Raw genomic sequence first — 17,051 nt, forward strand, 5'->3', positions numbered from 1 at the left:
AAACTCTTTCTGCCATTTAGAATTAGAAGTGGCATCACCCTACCTGGGTAGAACATGAGAGCATTTAATAATAAATCCATAATGAGATATAAGGGCAAGACCAAAGAAAAACCCAAGTTAAGGGTATATACGCTTATATATATGTTTGGCCTCAGATCTACTTATGAATAATATTTTCAGGGAATGCTACTATGAAATTTAAAGAAAAAACTTAGTTCAGAGCTTTCTGGGTGTTTGCTTGTTTGTTTTTTGATTCTAGGCAGTGTGATTCACTGGCCTAGCCCTCAGGAAAATGGTGCAGTACTTGCTTCCTCATTAATCCTCAGGTTCCTTTTCTTAACTTATTTTGCTCTCTCAGCACTAGGCCCCCATCCCCTCCCTGTGTACCCTGTTTCCTGTGTCTCTCTCCCCCTGTGCACCTGTATACTGGCCTTGGCAATCCAGAGTTCTTTGGTCAATCTTCAAATACCCCAGCAGTGTTTTTCTTTCCAAGTCACTTTCCAAATTATGGAATGGAAGGTGTTATTTCCTATTAAGGGAATTTCAGGCACCAGAAAACCCACTGGGAGGAAAGGCAATCTGAGGATGAGGATAGCATCCTGGAACACGTCTGGAGGCAGCATATTGAGTGGATGGAAAGCATGGGCTTTGGAGTTCGGCCGAGTTGGGTCTGAATTCTGGCTCCTTGCTACTGGAAGTGTGGCTTTGGGTCTTCATTTGTGTGAAAAGAATAACAATAAGACGTGACTCTAAGGTTGCTTTGAAAATTAAATGGGATTGTCTTTGTAAAACACCTAATAATACGTGTGTAGGTTGTAATCTTGCTGAAGGTTATGAGTTAGAGCTTTGGAAGTAGATAGACAGAAGGCTTAACTTTTGCTTAAGGGGAAATAACTTGACACCCATGCTTCTGAAGCACAGAGATAGTAGTGCTTTTCTCAGGATGGTTATTAAGGCTTAAGTGCACGTAAAAAAGACTGACTCCAGTCCTTGAAACATAGTAAGTCCTAAATGAGGTGTGGCTATTATAATAACAGTTATAATTAGATTGCTCTACTATGGACGGGCCCGATGGGTGATAGAGATTATTTTTCTTGTCATTATTATTATCAAATCTTTGGCATTTCTGAATTCGTTTGAGAGATGGATATCTTCCTTATTTCAACATAAGGTAGAACCCTGAATCTAATCAATCATTTTATATAATAACATTTCTTATGTAGGGGCAACTTAGTCAGTGTTTGAAATCCATTATGTTTTTCCAGGGAGAAGCTAAGGAAATGCAAAAGTACATACAGATCACTTGTTATTTTCTGTCCCCCATCACCACTTACCACAGTCATTTGCATGCACCCACCCGATATGACAAGGTGACTGGATCTATCTTTAATGCCATCTTGGGCTGCGGAGAGCAGTTTAGAGCACTCCAGGTAAGCCGCTGTTATGAAACAGGATTCCAGGTCAGCTGCCTCTAGTCACGTAGATGTACCCAAACTTATGCTCTGACAGAAAAACAAACATTTGGTTATCTCCTTGTGCGTACTTGGGGGAGAGGGGGGAAAAAAAGAAAAAAAAGAAAAGGATCTGACCTTTTGATATTCACTTTCTCCATCCTGCGTTCTGGCCAGTGGACAAGTAAATAAAGGCTGGAAACTACAAGCCTGCTGTGCCATTCTTCGTCATGAACTAAAATCCAGCCAACGCCAGATATGAAACCAGAAACAAGGAGCATTACTACTCTACTGAGGCACATTGCCTTCCTCGGATCATGTTTTTCCAAAGAGCTACACCTGAATGTGACTTGCTGGGATTCCAATAATCCTTTTTTATGATCGTGGTTACGATCCTTTCGGAAAAAGCCAGTAATGAGACCACTGTCTCTGGTGTGCAGCAAAACCCAGAAGCCAGAGCGTTCCGAGAGCAGAGTGCCGAGGGAGCCTCCTGAGCCACGGGCAGGCAGACCAGCAGGACATTTTAGATGCCACGGACTGTCTGCATTTACTCTTAGTTCAAAGAACTAGGAAAAAGTTGCACAGCACATCTATTGTACTCTCACAAAAGCAGAGCAACAACAAAAACGAAACTGCTAAGCAGATGATGTGTGGGAGTTGTAAACTGCTTAGCATACCAGGCGCACGCTCTCCTCCCGCACAATGTGTGCTTCCTAGTCTCTACAAAGCAAAACTAGTGATTCACATTTGCCCCTTTTGCCCCGTTCCCACTTCACTTAGCTCAGAGGTAGCCCTCCCTATTGAATGCTGCTGTTACCTGGTTAGCGTGTGTCTCCCCTGCTGGACCGGGTGCTGCAGGAGGCCCGGAGCATGGCTTAGTCCTTTTTTTATATTCCTCGTGCCTGGCACACTGTAAACACTCAATAATGTGTGTTGATCGTATGTGTGTAAATCAGAACCCTGGCGAAACAGGGCAGAAGTTCTAAACTGATGGCCAACTTGCTAATATTACCTGTGACTTCTTCTACATTTAAACAGTTATAGATCCTTACTTTCAACTCCACATGCTCGAAGTTACTCGTTTTTTCACGCACCCTAAAAACATCTTCAATGCACCTACCCTTCAGGCCAGCTACTGAAGGGGTTTACACAGATGGAAAAAATCTTTTCCCCTCCTTTAATGAGATTATTGAGTCTGTGTCATGAGCCACAGTCTATATATTCAGAAGCCTCCCTAATAAATATTTTTGGGTTTATTTGATAGTCTTGGCTGTCATCTGAAACAGAAAATCAGTTCAACGCCACAGCAGTTACTATTGACTAAACAGCTCCAAACCTCAATTGGCCAATGTTTTAATCATATGGAGACAATCTGAATTTTACTGCCATTGAGAAACAACAGGAATATCTAATGCAGGAATTAGGAATGCATATCAATTTTCACAGTGCAGTGTGGCCATTATGAGAGTACACTTTCTTGTTGTCATTAAAAGGGCTTTCTGGTAGCCAAACTATTGTTCTGGTGTGTGGTGAGTCTAAAGACTCCAACGGCCTCTCTGCCTTTGATCTTTTGAGTTTCTAAAGTTGTGGGATTTTGCATGCTACACTGATAATCTGGGAAAATGTACAATCACTATAAAAGGAAATTTTCCTATTAGTCCAAGAATAATCGTTTATAGCAAAACCACCTGACAGAAACATGTGGGTGCATATCACCCTCGTGAAGACCAAAGATATTTTTACAACTGAGGATTATTTTCTTCCCTTTGTACAAATCCATATGGTGCCTATTCAGACATCAGTCATCAGCAATACTGTCTAATTCAACCCCAAGAATAGAGTTCACAATTTTTGCTCCAAATATGGATAAAAAGAAATTTTATGAAGAGTTAGCTGTTTCATCTTCCACAGCCCAATTACTTGAGGTCAATGGCATGTAAACTCAACTGGAGTAGGGAAGCAAACATGAATGAAGTAGCCAAGGAGTATGGCTTTCCTGCCTTGAACAGACCCTGCTTCATCTATGCCGTTTCCTGCTGCTTCCTCTCCTGGAGTAAAACATCTTCCTCACTTTGCAAAGGATAATGCTTCTCCCACACTGAACAGTCCATCTGTTGCCAACTCTCATGGTAATCTGGGGGCACCACAGTAAGGACTGCTGAGCCTCATTCATTCATTCAATAGAGAGTAAAGGAGGGAGGTGCCCACTATTTATTGGGGGATCTGTCCCAGGTGGACGTCTGGTTGTGCATGTCTGGTTCCAGAAATAAAAGGAAAGAGGAAGGAAAAAAAGCACTGTGCCAACATGACTTGGCTAAGGAAGAGCAGAATGTTTTCCTCCTGAGAGTGACCTTCCTCTGACAAACAAGAGGGAGAAGGTTCTGGATGGACTCTGACACCAACTCTTTTCTTTTCCCAAATCCTGTCCAGAGGTTGCATTTGTTGGTGAAAGTAATTCTAAGTATGACCAAGCAAACCAGTCTAACCAGGGCATTTGAACCAGAGAAGACACTAGTTGTTGGGGATGAGGAAAAACCTGACTACATATATCATAAGAAAGATCCATCCTTGATCCAAACAGAAGGAAAGGAAAGTCATTGCCATTATTTCAGTAAGCCAAAATGTACTATGACACTTGGAGACCTGAGAAGAAGAATTTAAGGCTACTTTACTCCTCCTACTACTTTATTCCATTTTCTATCTGTTCATCACTTGCATTGAAGACACTGTTGGACTTCTAAAAATGACTGGGACTATTTCAATGGACCTCAGCCTTGGAGAGTTCAAGCTCTGGGATTATTTAGTATTACAGAGAGCAGGAGAAAAGTTCATCCAAATTAAACAACAACAAACTCCACTGCATTTATACAAAATCCTTCTACTGTCCCCAAAGCAAAGTGATTTCTCCCCCACTTTGGCACACATCCTGAAGGCTGCACCTTGGACCTTTGTGAAATCTCCTACAGCACTTCATGTACTGTTGATTTAGGCTTAGCGTAGTGGTGGAGGTCCACTGGGGAACGCGGTGTAGTAGAAAGAGGAATAGGCAGGGAGATAGGGAACATGGATTCTACTACCAGTTCTGCAAAAAGCTAGTTAACTGTCTTTTAAAAAAATTTTTTTTGAAAAAGGTTTATTTATTTTTGAGAGAAAGAGAGAGAAAGTGCAAGAGACAGAGGGGAAGAGAGAGAGGGAGACACAGAATCCAAAGCAGACTCTGAGTTGTCAGCACAGAGCCCAATGTGGGGTTCAAACCCACAAACTGTGAGATCATGACCTGAGCTGAAGTCAGACGCTTAACCCATTGAGCCACCCGGGGGCTCGGGGGCCCCCAGTTAGCAGTCTTAAAAATCACATGACTTTCTGAGCTATCAGTTCCTTATCTGTAAAATGAGAAGATCAAATGAATTGTTTCTTTGTATCTCTAAAACTGGAAGTTAGAAGACTAATACATAACACGGGTCATAGGGTGGAGAAAACAGAAAGGTAATCATGAAAAACGGCGCACGGTATGATTTGCCCAGGCCTTAAGCATCAAAAATTCTTCAATGGAAGTGACATCTCAATCCTCCAACCCCCCTGGCACCTTATCTGCCCACATCCTTACCAATTATATCCAGTTTTCATCTTGTGTTTTTGTTATTGAAATATATGTTCTATCTTCCCCATCAGCTATAAGTTCCTTGAAAATATAGTCCATCTTCTGATATTCTGCCATTTCTAGCTCTGGATCCATAAATAATCGTCCAAAGAATCAATGGTTCGGATTTAATGTTTAATTCTTTAATTAACTTTAATTCTTCTACAAATTATTACATTTGAAAGATAAAATTAAGACTCAAACATTGATCTCAGTTTATAAAATTGGATTTGAACTCTCAATTCTAAAGTATTCACAGAAATGAGCTGTTCTTTTAGTAAACATTCACAGGTACTCATTCTGAGAACCTTTGCTTTTTTGCCCCAATGCACTAATACCAAAAGCCTGCTAAATACATACATACATACATACATACATACATACATACATACATAAAAACAAGAGTTACATCTTTGTGCCTGGGTTGAACATATTATCTTATATAATTCTTAAAACAACACTATGGAATTTTAAATGAGGAATACTGCTGCTAAGTAGCTACTAAGTCATAGTGCCACTCAGACAGGAATGGAGCCTGGTTTATCTGATTCCAAAGTTCATGCTTACCAGTGCATGCTCCCTCTGTGTTTGATTATCCACCCAACACAACCTACCTAGACTGTTGTCTCTGTGAGTCTTTAGTAGGAACCCTACATCAATGTGAGGCAATACAGCTAAAATTATTGAAGAAAAAGGCAGTATGTAAGAGCTTTGTTGTAGTGAAAAGGCAGTGAATTTTATTTGGCGTTCTTAATTTAACGCTTACTTAGCCCCCTGATGGCTTCACAATGTTAGGAAATTTACTGAAGCTTAATAAGCTTCAGTTCTTTGTCAGTAAAATGTGGACAATAGCACTTATCTCAATAGTTTTTATAAAAAATTCAATGAGATATTGTATGTTGAAATACCTGAAATGCATAGTATGTGCTCGATATGTCCTTCTTTGTCCCCCTCCCGAATCTGCCTTTCAGCATAGGCACTGCCTTCGCAAACAAAGTCTGTAACAATAATAAATGCTTTACCTCCTTAGAAGTTACCGGAAGCCACCAAGGCTCCAGCCATCCTGAAAGCCATTTGCTATCAACACTTCCATTGAGTTGAATGGAAGTTGCTCATCCTGCCATATACAGGATTCTTTTTTGGGTCTTATTTGAGTACTTCGTGGTCCAGAACTATGTTCTCCGTGAGCCAATCTCACAATGATACTTATATTGAGTAAAATCACAAGTATCCTTTCTCATATGTTCCTCCTTAATTTATTTTTTAAAAATGCGGCCACTGGTTCTGCAACAACAGTGACCTCTACAGGGGTATTCATCGATTCATTTGCCAAACATTAAGTATCTTGGACTAGAGATGTAAAGATGAAAATGCATGGCCCCTTAGATATCTCACAGGACAGCAGGGGAGAAAAGAAATGAAAAGACAGTTAGAATGCAGCATAGAGCTATCTATGACTGACTGGGAAAGCCATGCAAAGAGTCTCTGACTCTTTAGGGCACTCGCCAGACCTGATCAGCAACTGTGGCCTTCAGCCATCCAATTCACTCATCCAACAAGTGCTTTCTGATGTTTGAGACTAGCCTAGAAACACTCGCAAAGATATGTGGTATGAGACATGACTTTCAGGACTCTTCTCTCTTTATAGAAGCTGGTTGGCTCAAACCCTTGCAAATCCAAATTGAATAAAGCAACGTCTTTGTCTTTTGGTCTTGACCATGTAGCCTCAGTGTTATGTGGAAGCATCAAGGGCCAACTCCATATCTGATGTATGACTCCCCGCAACTGAACTCGATCCAGTGCCCCCCTCACTGCCGCCTGCCAGCAAAGCTTCCTTGGCTCACAGGGTGGCTCATTCCAGTTGAAGCAACTTCAGCTGATAGAAAGTCTGCCATCGAATAAGCCAAATTTACCATCCTATAGAGTGAGGTGTCTTACATTTTTGTCCCCCATGGACTTCCTTTGGGTCTGATGAATCTCCTTTTCAGGATAATGTTTCTAAGTTCAGAAATGTATACTCTTAATAGAAAACTGTGTGTGTGTGTAATATAATAAAATATAACAACATATATTAAAAACAAAGTGTGATATAGATTCATGAGGTCTTTTTTATAACCTATTAATAATAAGATCTAGAAATAGGTATAATAATTACCATAATTTTGAAGTAGTGATATGTGTGATATTTTGAGACATCTGTATCAACTGTAATGTGATATGAAAATAGCTCTGGGGGCGCCTGGGTGGCTCAGTTGGTTAAGCGGCCGACTTCAGCTCAGGTCACGATCTCGCGGTCCGCGAGTTCGAGCCCCACGTCGGGCTCTGGGCTTATGGCTCAGAGCCTGGAGCCTGCTTCCGATTCTGTGTCTCTCTCTCTCTCTCTGACCCTCCCCCGTTCATGCTCTGTCTCTCTCTGTCTCAAAAATAAATAAACGTTAAAAAAAAAAAATAGCTCTGATCTCTATTGGTGACAAAGTGATGGTTCTGCTAACACTACTGTGGTTTTTTGCTCACATTCATAACTAAAAGAAATGGGAAATTACAATCACAGGGTAGTGGAAACAAGGATGCAGTTTTTTTTCCACCCAAATTCACAGACTCCCCTGAGTTCTCATAGACTACCCCATAGTAAAGAATTCTTTCACAGAGATTTTTAAAAAACTGTTCCTTGCAACCACAGACAGCAAATAAGTCCTCTTGAACTCTCCTGCTTCTCCTAAATTAAGCCCTCCAATTCAAAAACTGACATTGTTTCCATATTCTTCAGTAACCTTATCACTTTGTCTGTATGAGATAGTTTGCTAATTCCTAATTAAAGCACCGAGACCAGAAAGTCAGCAAGTATCCCAGTGTGTTACAACTAGCCCACAAAACCCCAAAGGGATGAAGGATAAACTTGCACTGGCACCCTCTCATAATGAAGTTGTCTCTCACAGGAGAAAAGTCTGTCAAAATGGTTATTAAGCATTTTAAAGTCAAAGCAATACTTTTTTAAAAAGAGGAGTAATTGACTTTTAATGACAGTTGATTTTCTTACTGAAATGATCATTTTAAACAAACGTGTAACACAAGGCATCAGTAACACAAAGCAAAAAATGAAAAAGTTTTTTCCCAAGATGACTGGATTTGTCATTTTTTTGGCCTATGCTACATGTGTGTATTTACAGGTTTTTGAAGACTGCACCTTTCAACAGATAATAAGCAGGAGTCTCTGATCCTAGCCATAAACTAGATATAATTGGATCTCAATAGAGGTACAATTAATTAAGCACCAATTCTGCTCTGGAAATAAAAAGATGAATAAGAAATGGCTTCTGTCCACAAGGGAACCTAAAATTTATTGAAAGATGTAAACAGATGACAAAAATAATTATACAAGGGAGACTAAAACCATCATTTATTGGAGGGGAAGAAATAGCCAAATAATGTAAAGAAAAGATAATAATCAGTAGACTTATATTGTCAATCAAATGGTTTTGTTAACAAGGCAAAATGATACCATAGACTTTCAAGGCATCCTGTATTATAATACTATGCAAACACCATTATCATTACTAGGATATTCTTTGTCTTTCCCACTTGTTTGAGCTCTTCACAATTATCCCATATAACCTTGAAGCACCTCCCACATGGTATCCTCTCCACACATAATATAAATAAGTGAATGAAGGTGTAACATACTATGCGAAAGGTGGAGGACAGGGGTTTGAAACCCAGTTCTGCAATTTGCTTGGCTGTGTTAAATTTGAAAGCTCTTAATCTCTCTCTAACCTTAGTCATCTCACCTGTAAAACGGGGATAATAACAAGAATACTAGGATTTTGGTATAGATTATACGATACCTATAAACTGTTTAACAAACAATCAGCCTTCAAGGAATGTCAGCTATCGTCACAGAAGGAAGCATGTAGAACTGATGCTCAGAGCTGGAATGAAATATGATGACCCACTTCCACTTTCTCCTTTTAAAGAGTGGACTCAAGAGATTGTAGGTTGTCCCTAAGGCCATATTTCCAGTGTGAAAAACAGGAACAGGTGAAATCCCAGTTCTCCTGAGCTTCCCAGCTTAGTAAGTTTTAATACTAACCAGATAACACTCTTCTAGGTCAAAAGAGTCTTAATACCATCTGGTTCTCTAAAACAAAGTAATGTTATTGTCTGTTTACTCCAAAGTTTACATTCTCTGAATTCATAAAAGTGAGATACCTTAAGTACCTTTCCCATATTATTTGTCAAGTTGAAGTCTTGGATATATATCCCTGAAGCATTTCTATTGCTACAAATATTTAATGAGGAACAATGAGGCATGCTCTCTGCAGGCTAGAGGATGTGGCCCTGAGACACGAGCACATCCTTAGCAAAAGTGTTAAAATTGACACCTATCTATTTTTCTCTCAGATACTAGGCTTGAGGATTAATATTTTTCATTTGTTTATAGTCTATCAAATGAGACACTCCTATGACTACAGATATAAATCAAGCCACAGTCAATCAAGATTATTTCCATATATGTAATTTTAATCATTTAGTGATGAGTTGGTGATATAGAAAGACGTTTGCTGTTGTTGTTTTTAACCGTATGAGTAAATGGCTTATACAGGAATTAAATGCAACAATGTATGTGGAAATATAAAGGGTCATGCTGGTGATAATAACCATACTATTTTATTACTGTTGCTGTTGTTACTGCTATACAAACAAGAAGCTCAAGAGCTATTTGTTGAATGAATGCTTGCATAATGGCCACGTTCTTAGCTATCAAATGTTGTGGTTATCATCAACCGCCTTAATCAATAAACCTTGCAGAAGATAAATCCTCGAGGTTGTAGTAAAGATTAAATCACATAATATGCAGGAACGTGTCTAGTATAATCTGGTAAGTGTTAAGCATTCAAGAAATGTTAGCCGAATCTTAACTTGTAAAATGATTAATAAGGACAAATTAAAGATAGCTTGAAAATTTGATGAAACTTAGATTCATAGAAAAAGCAGTTGGCAATGAAATCTCATTACAGAGCTGCTGGATTTAAATGAACTCTAAGTACAATATCACACATTTATCAACTTTCCCCAAATGCCGCTACTGCAATTAGAAAATATAACGCATTACTCAGGGTTTGTGTTGTAATTGCATAAAAGCAGAGCGAAGGTGGCAAGTTTCCCACAGGTGATAAGATTAGCTTCCTCCAGCTTTTAGAATCATGGTCATAGAACCAGGTGGAATGATTTTTAATGCAGACAGTATTTGTACTAGACAAAGCCAATTTGGCTTAGCATTTCACATGAGCTAGTCAAGTGTTCGCCTGCTCAGTGTGTGCTCTTTTTCCGCTCTCTTGCTGTTTAAATAAATTATAGGAGAGGAGAATTTTAGTTTGGAACTGCTACTAATCCATAACATGAAAGTCATGTTTGCGAATATTTGTGCTCTTGGCATCATATCCTTCAAAAACTCTATTTCAGGAGAATTTTTCCATTAAGTCATCTATTTCCTTTGTTTCTAATTCCCTTGCATTCATAATTCAGAAATGTTTTCTTAGTGTAACATACCCTCAAGTATGTCTTTTCCTGAGGGTTCCTGTATCTGCCAGAACACCATGATCTTACTTACCCTGTTTTGCCTCTCAAACAGGTAAGTACCTTCAAAGAGATTTCTCCTTCAGCCATGGGATTCCTTTATTGCAAAGTAATCTAAAAAAAAAAAAGAGATGGAAACCAGAGTTTCTCTGACTGAAAGGAGCTTCGAAGCGATACAATAACTGAAAAGCCACGGTGGAGATTCTCAGCCTCTAGGATTTATCTCTTCCTCCCTTGTTGCTAACACCCCACTATTAAAGCATTGTGTTTGGTTCTGTGGTGACCCTGGATGAATCCTCCCCTTTCATCCAAGCTTTCTCAGCATTGGGGCACTGCATAGTTCCAGACGGTACATGGGAGTGCTACACAGGCTAATCTGACTGCAAATGCGGAGGACACACAGTGACCTCCCTTTCTTCCCAGACACCAAGAAATCTTTACTTTGTCCTTGAAAAAACCTTTTTCTCTGATTCAAGGACACCATACCTCCTAGCAGAGTAGAGTGGCACCAGAGAGAAGCAGCGATCAGAGCCTCCAAGGCCTCATTTGTACACACAAATTGAGCCTTGCTGGGCAGCCCCTGAAGGTCCCAGGATTCACTTTCCTGAATTAGCCTCAGAATTATCCTTTCTTGACACAGAGGTCATGGCTTCCCTCACCCTCCTGTGCCTGTCCCCAGCCCAATGTCCCTTCTGCCTCCTCTTCTCCCAGGAGGAACCTCAGCTTTTTACCGAGAATGTTTTTTTCTGGGCCTCTCAGACTTTGTTTTAAAGCCCCCTCCTGAGCTGCCTCCTAGGGCCTTCATATTTAGCAGCAAGTTGTGTGGCATTTGAACTAAAGAGGGCAAAGAGACAAAAGTATCTTGTAGCTAAAATCACCGACCTAGCTAAATTGAGACGAAATGTGCAGAAATTACCACTGCCAGTTGCAGGCTTCCCACTTTAAGAGTGATTATCTCTCCTATGCACATTTATACTTTGCCCCCATGATTTGGCTGATCCGTGAAAGAGACAACAGTGCGAGGCTTATGAGCCTTGAGTTTGTAAAAGGCTGGACCAGGTGTGCTAAGGACTAGGTTTGACCATCTCTGAGATTCTAAGAGGTGGATGCATAATTCTTATTTGTTAGCACATGGTCTTAAACTCTGGAACACTAAGAGACGCTATTCCAGCCCTTCTGTTTTGAAACCAAATTCGCGAGGATTCTAGACACACTATTGACTGCCAGCACATAAAATGTATTCTTGTGGCCTTGAACCTGCCTTTGACACATGCTTCATGTAAAGGCTAGGTTTATGGCTAAAGCAGCGCATAAGCCTTTCCCCTGGAGAACCAACTCAAGAAACCTTATTCTTTTTTTATCTTTTATTCTCTGCATTCTACTTCCCTTTTCCCCACCCACCTGCGGGCAGAGCAAAGATAAAGACTGAATAGCTTCAAAGAGTGAAGTTAATTCAAAGCAAGAGAAATTGAGTTCTCTCTTAACTATGTTGCTTTCCTTATTTTGCCAGGCGGCACCAAGTCTGGAGGCAAAGGTGGAAACAAACCTTTCTGAATGTGGTATCCCTTGTTAAGTAAGGCCCTAGACTCTCCTTTCCAAAAGAAGGAAGGTGCAGACAATTAGGGAGACAGGTTCAGCTATTTGGAGATTGGAGTCTCCCCCTGGTCAAGAGGAGGCAACACTTTTCAGAGTTTGTATGCTGCCCTCTCCTGGCCTGTGTATACAGGAGTGTTAACAGCTCATCAAGTGTATCGATTTTCATCCCATACCTGTGTGCAAGGTACCTGTGTACACATGAGACTGTTTAGAATACTCAGAAAATCTCACTAAATTTGATACTTGAAGCTTATTTGAGGAAATAAACTCATTATTGCTTTGACTCTTGGATTCGTATTTAAGGATGCCAATCTTTATGCCATCTTCTCTCATACCCTAGTGCTTTGACTCTCTCCTTATTCGTCCTCTTACTGCCATGTGGGGCTCTGCTCTGCAAATCAGTGTTCCACATGAGCTGGGTCCTATGGATGTCCTGGCCAAAGACATCTTCCCAACTAAAAGTGGTGGCCATGGGAAATATCTGTATTTAGATTAGTGGTTTGAGGACCATACTTCAGCCTGACATGTGATCAAGAGTAATTCTATGCATTATTAGTCAGCACGTCCAATTCATATAAAGGAGTACTCTGTCGTAGGAAGAGAAACAGCTAAGTGAACACAGGAATAGATGGCACCGGAGGCCGAATTTATAATTGCATGTTTTCCCCTTCGAAACAATTTGTCTTATTTGGGCTGGTCCTTTGTGTGACTTGTTTTAAGCCCAATACTTGGCACGTTTGGTTGCAATAATTCATTACTTTCTCCTAAATACTTAAAGGACCCTGATACTGAGAAAATGCTTACAATCTGGCATGATTGCTGTAGCGACCCTGGGGTACAAACATGGCTGGTCTAATCTGTTGTGTGCCTGTGACTGCGCAGCCTCTCAATGTTTGTCCTTGACCTAGGCCGGCCAGGCCTCTCCATATCAATAGGAACTCGGGCGCCCAGACTGGAAGCCTAATTCCATTCCTTTGCTTTAGAAGAAGAGGGCTAAGGAAGAGGTGTTTACTCTAAAGAGATTTAAAGGCATGTACCTTGTTTAAACTTTACCAAACGGGTAACTTGCGGGCATCTAAAGCTCTGGCTGGCTATACTAAAATGCACAGGGAATGAACTTTTGATTACTTCTCTCAGTGAAGAATGATAGCACAAAACAATGAGTAATCAAAGCATTGTTTACATTTATCTTCAAAAAGCCATCGTGTCTCTTAGTTCAGACAAAGTGTGTATATACATTCAGTCTCAAATTTACTTTGTCACCACCAACATGACCAAAGTTGCTTTAGAGTTTGAATGGCAAGAGGGAAATGGGCCTCAATTTATTTCAGATATTATATTTATAGATTGAAAATGTTTATAGTGACACAAGACTACACTTTTAACTGTAAATAGAATTTAGTTGGGTCAATTAATTATATTTATTTAAATAGGTGAATTCTTCACAGTCAGTTTCCTTTGTGATGTAAAAAGAGAAAATTATTCATCTATAAAATAAAAATGCTCTCTCCTAAATAAAATATTCATTTGCCATGTATATTCTCTGACATGATTTCAAAAATACCCTGTTAAATCATTCAAACTTGGCAATGGGCAAAAATATGGACATTTTTCATGACTACATGCATGCATTTTCCTTAATGACAAAAGAACATGTTCATTTGATAAAAAAAAAAAAAAGGGTCAGTGTAAATTCTCCATTGTGATATGTAAAACAAATACCTTTCTTATAACTTCCTTATCTACCTTGGGCAGGCACATGTCTTGGATAAGGAGTGCCCTGAAAACCAGCCATGACAGAATGGGGAATTGATTGCGAATTACCAACGGATGGTTTGAATATGTTCCACCAAGAATCCACAGAGAACAGTGCTAGTAAGATAAGGTATTCTATTGCTCTTGCACCTGCTGCAGTGGCATTCTCTTGTTGAACTAGAGCCTCAATCCGAATATGTTCTTCACTGCAGGAAAAGCTGGTTTTCCAGGCATTCAGAGCAGTTATACACCAGTTATTTGAGGATCGCCCAAAGCAAGACTAATCTTTTAACTCAGGCTTCATTCAATCTCTATTGGCTTTTCGAAGGGCAAGACTGAACTCATTAAGCAATGTTAATTTAATCACAAGTAATCAACAGGAAAAAAAAAGTTATATAACCATCTTCAAATTTTGAAATCAAACATGGTAAAAACCCAGGGAATAGATTTTTTTTTTAAACAAAACTCATGTCTCAAAATAAGATGAAGAAAAAATGGAAAAGAAATGGCCAGATGTCTACCGAATTTAGTATCAAATAAAATCAAACCAAAAATGGGCATTTCCTTACAAGTATCACATTTATAATACATTTCCAATTCACGACTTTTTCATGGAGTAATATATGAGGTCTTGAAACTCATCCTGCCTGAGGGTGCAGAATACAAACGCATTTTCCACTCATAAGACGATGTAAAAATAAATCAGGTACACAAGAAGAGTCACTGACCATTACACTGAGAAATCCCTTTCTCCCTTCTCTCTTCTTCTTCAACCACAGCAAAGCGATACAGAGATATTTCACTCAAGAGCTTAGTCCACGTTGGCCATTCGCTTTAAAGATCAAAACCATGCTCAAGTCCGCTCTGGTTCCTGTTCCTCTGGGGAGGCTATTAACCTGATAGGTAGGTGGGAACGCTCAAAGCCTGCTTTCTAACAATCAGATAGTGTTTGAGTTGCTGTAGGTCACAGTTATAACGGAGGTCACCGAGATACAGAAGTGGGCAGCATGGCAACATGCAGGTACTGATGTTATTTTAAAGGAAGAGATGACGGTCAAGTTTGAAGGTCCTTGTTTTACACTCACGGATAATTCGATAGGTGAATACACCCTGTGGCCCCCAAACACATGTTAACAGCTTTGATTATCCAGGGTGAATCAAGCGAGCCACTCACTCAGTGCTTTCTACTCTGACCGGCAGTGGAACCAACGATGTCCATTACTTTTAAGTGCCCGGCGAACGTAGAAACCAGAAACCTTGTCTGTGCCACATTAGTCGTGACAAGCTGCATACCTGCAATGACGTGATGGAAGCCTCCTCCTCGGGTCCCTCTCCTCTGAGCTATATAGTCCACTGCCGGCCGCGCGCTGGCTCTCCCTCTGCCGCCTTCGGGGGCCGGAGTGCCGCGGACGCGCATGCGGAGGCGCGCGGGGCTGGGGGCCGCGGGCAGCCGGCTCCGCGGGGCGCGCTGGGCTGCGGCTCGCAGATGTGCACGGGCGCGAGACTCAGCTCTGACTCGGCGCGGCGCTGCACCGGGATATTACCGCGGTCTGGGATTTCTATTGGCTCCGCGCACCAAACAAATCACACCCGCCACCCCCCTTCTCGGTTTCACTCAGCGCTTGTTTCTCATCTAAGCCACAAACGTTGCAGCCACACACACTTCACTCGCTTGCAGTGTTTCTCTTTTCCTCCTTCCAGTCTGGATTTACAACCCTGTGGTCAGCTGTAACATTTTTTTTAGCAGACTTCCAATCCAAACCTTCTTGTTTATGTAGAGAAATTCTCCATCCTCTAAACCCGCAAAAACCACTCATTCCCCTCAGATCTTCCTCCTTTTGTTGATGGGTTTGCAATGTGAAGAATGTACAAAGCCTGCGTGTGTGTGTGTGTGATGCGTCCGTGTGTGCGCGCGCGCGAACACACACACGCACACACGCACACACACGCACACACTCACACACACACACACACACCAGACTCCTTTTGTTTTGAATAACTGAGGTCAGTGAAATTAAAGGCAAGCTGAGCCCAATAACCTAAGTGAGAGCTCAACTAATAAAATCTTGAATGAATTCAGTGGAAAACACTCATTGCTTGAGTTTGTTTTCTGCTCCAAATAGAGCTTTGGTCATTATCCCTATTTTTGTTTATTGAATGCAGAGGTTTTTAATGCAAATCAGACTCTTACAGCATCCAGTGAACATGGAACAATGACGCCAGACCAATTCTTGTGCTGCGTGGGCTCCGTGTGTTGTATCAGAAGGCTCCAGTGACGCCTGCCTGCTTTCTCTTACTATTTTTTGGTCTTCGGTCCACTGAGGGTCTCAAGACAGACACTCTCTTAGTGGGATTCACTGGCCAAAGAAAGCTGGTGAGACTCTGCTGATAAAGTTTCCTGAATTAAAAATTTCAATCTGTATATGCCAATAGTGAGGAAATGGGCCCCTCAGCAGAGAAGGAGCCCAAGAAACATTTTCTGAGTCTGACAAACTTGGCTTGGAAAATTAAGAATAAAATAAAATTTCACTGTGTTTTCTCAAACAGAACTTCCCTTAGCTTCCATCCCCCCTAAAATCATTTTTACTTGTGCCTGTGAAAATTTTAATGACGGTTATTTTTGATAAGAAACGTTGCTTCTGAAATACTGAGCTCTATTTTGATTTTTGACTTGAAATTTTTTCCCAATGTTATGACTTTTGTATACTATTTTAGTATTTGGTATTCTGGTTTCAGCCCAGCTCGCAACACGTTTTGTTGCAAAGTCACAGGAAATAAAAATTAGTTTTGAAATTTATTATCACCAAACAAACTACGTGCTTGTTTTCTTGCTTGGACATGTTCCAAGAAGCCTTATTTTCAGAAGAGGCCAACCTGAAACCAGCCGAAATTGACAAAAGAAATACAAAACAAAACCACATTTATCCACATTGGTTTCTGTCAACCACAATCCAACTTGAAATGGCATCTCCTTATTACTTTTACAACTCCAGTCCGTTCCTTTTCCTTAGTTAAAAAAATAACACTGTCATAAA

The 17,051-nt window shown here is 40.5% G+C and overlaps 1 protein-coding gene across 2 annotated transcripts in view; it reads right to left on the reverse strand.

Annotated features, from left to right (window-relative positions):
• The window catches only part of GREM2 (gremlin 2, DAN family BMP antagonist), a 111,042-nt gene extending 95,196 nt beyond the window's left edge, over positions 1 to 15,846 (reverse strand). The window contains exons 1-2 of one of the 2 annotated variants that reach the window (XM_019423270.2): positions 15,310 to 15,842; positions 10,700 to 10,779 (exon numbers count right to left, since the gene is read on the reverse strand). In XM_019423270.2, the coding sequence (XP_019278815.1) occupies positions 10,700 to 10,755 (56 nt within the window). In that variant the 5' untranslated portion in view covers positions 10,756 to 10,779; positions 15,310 to 15,842. Of the gene's footprint in view, positions 1 to 10,699; positions 10,780 to 15,309 lie in introns of both variants that reach the window. The other variant, XM_019423274.2, reaches the window with a different exon arrangement.
• Positions 15,847 to 17,051: the final 1,205 nt, after the last annotated feature.

The sequence above is a fragment of the Panthera pardus genome, unplaced genomic scaffold, assembly GCF_024362965.1.
Source record: "Panthera pardus isolate Hobbes unplaced genomic scaffold, ASM2436296v1 HiC_scaffold_21, whole genome shotgun sequence".
In the NCBI taxonomy this organism is placed as follows: Eukaryota; Metazoa; Chordata; class Mammalia; order Carnivora; family Felidae; genus Panthera; species Panthera pardus.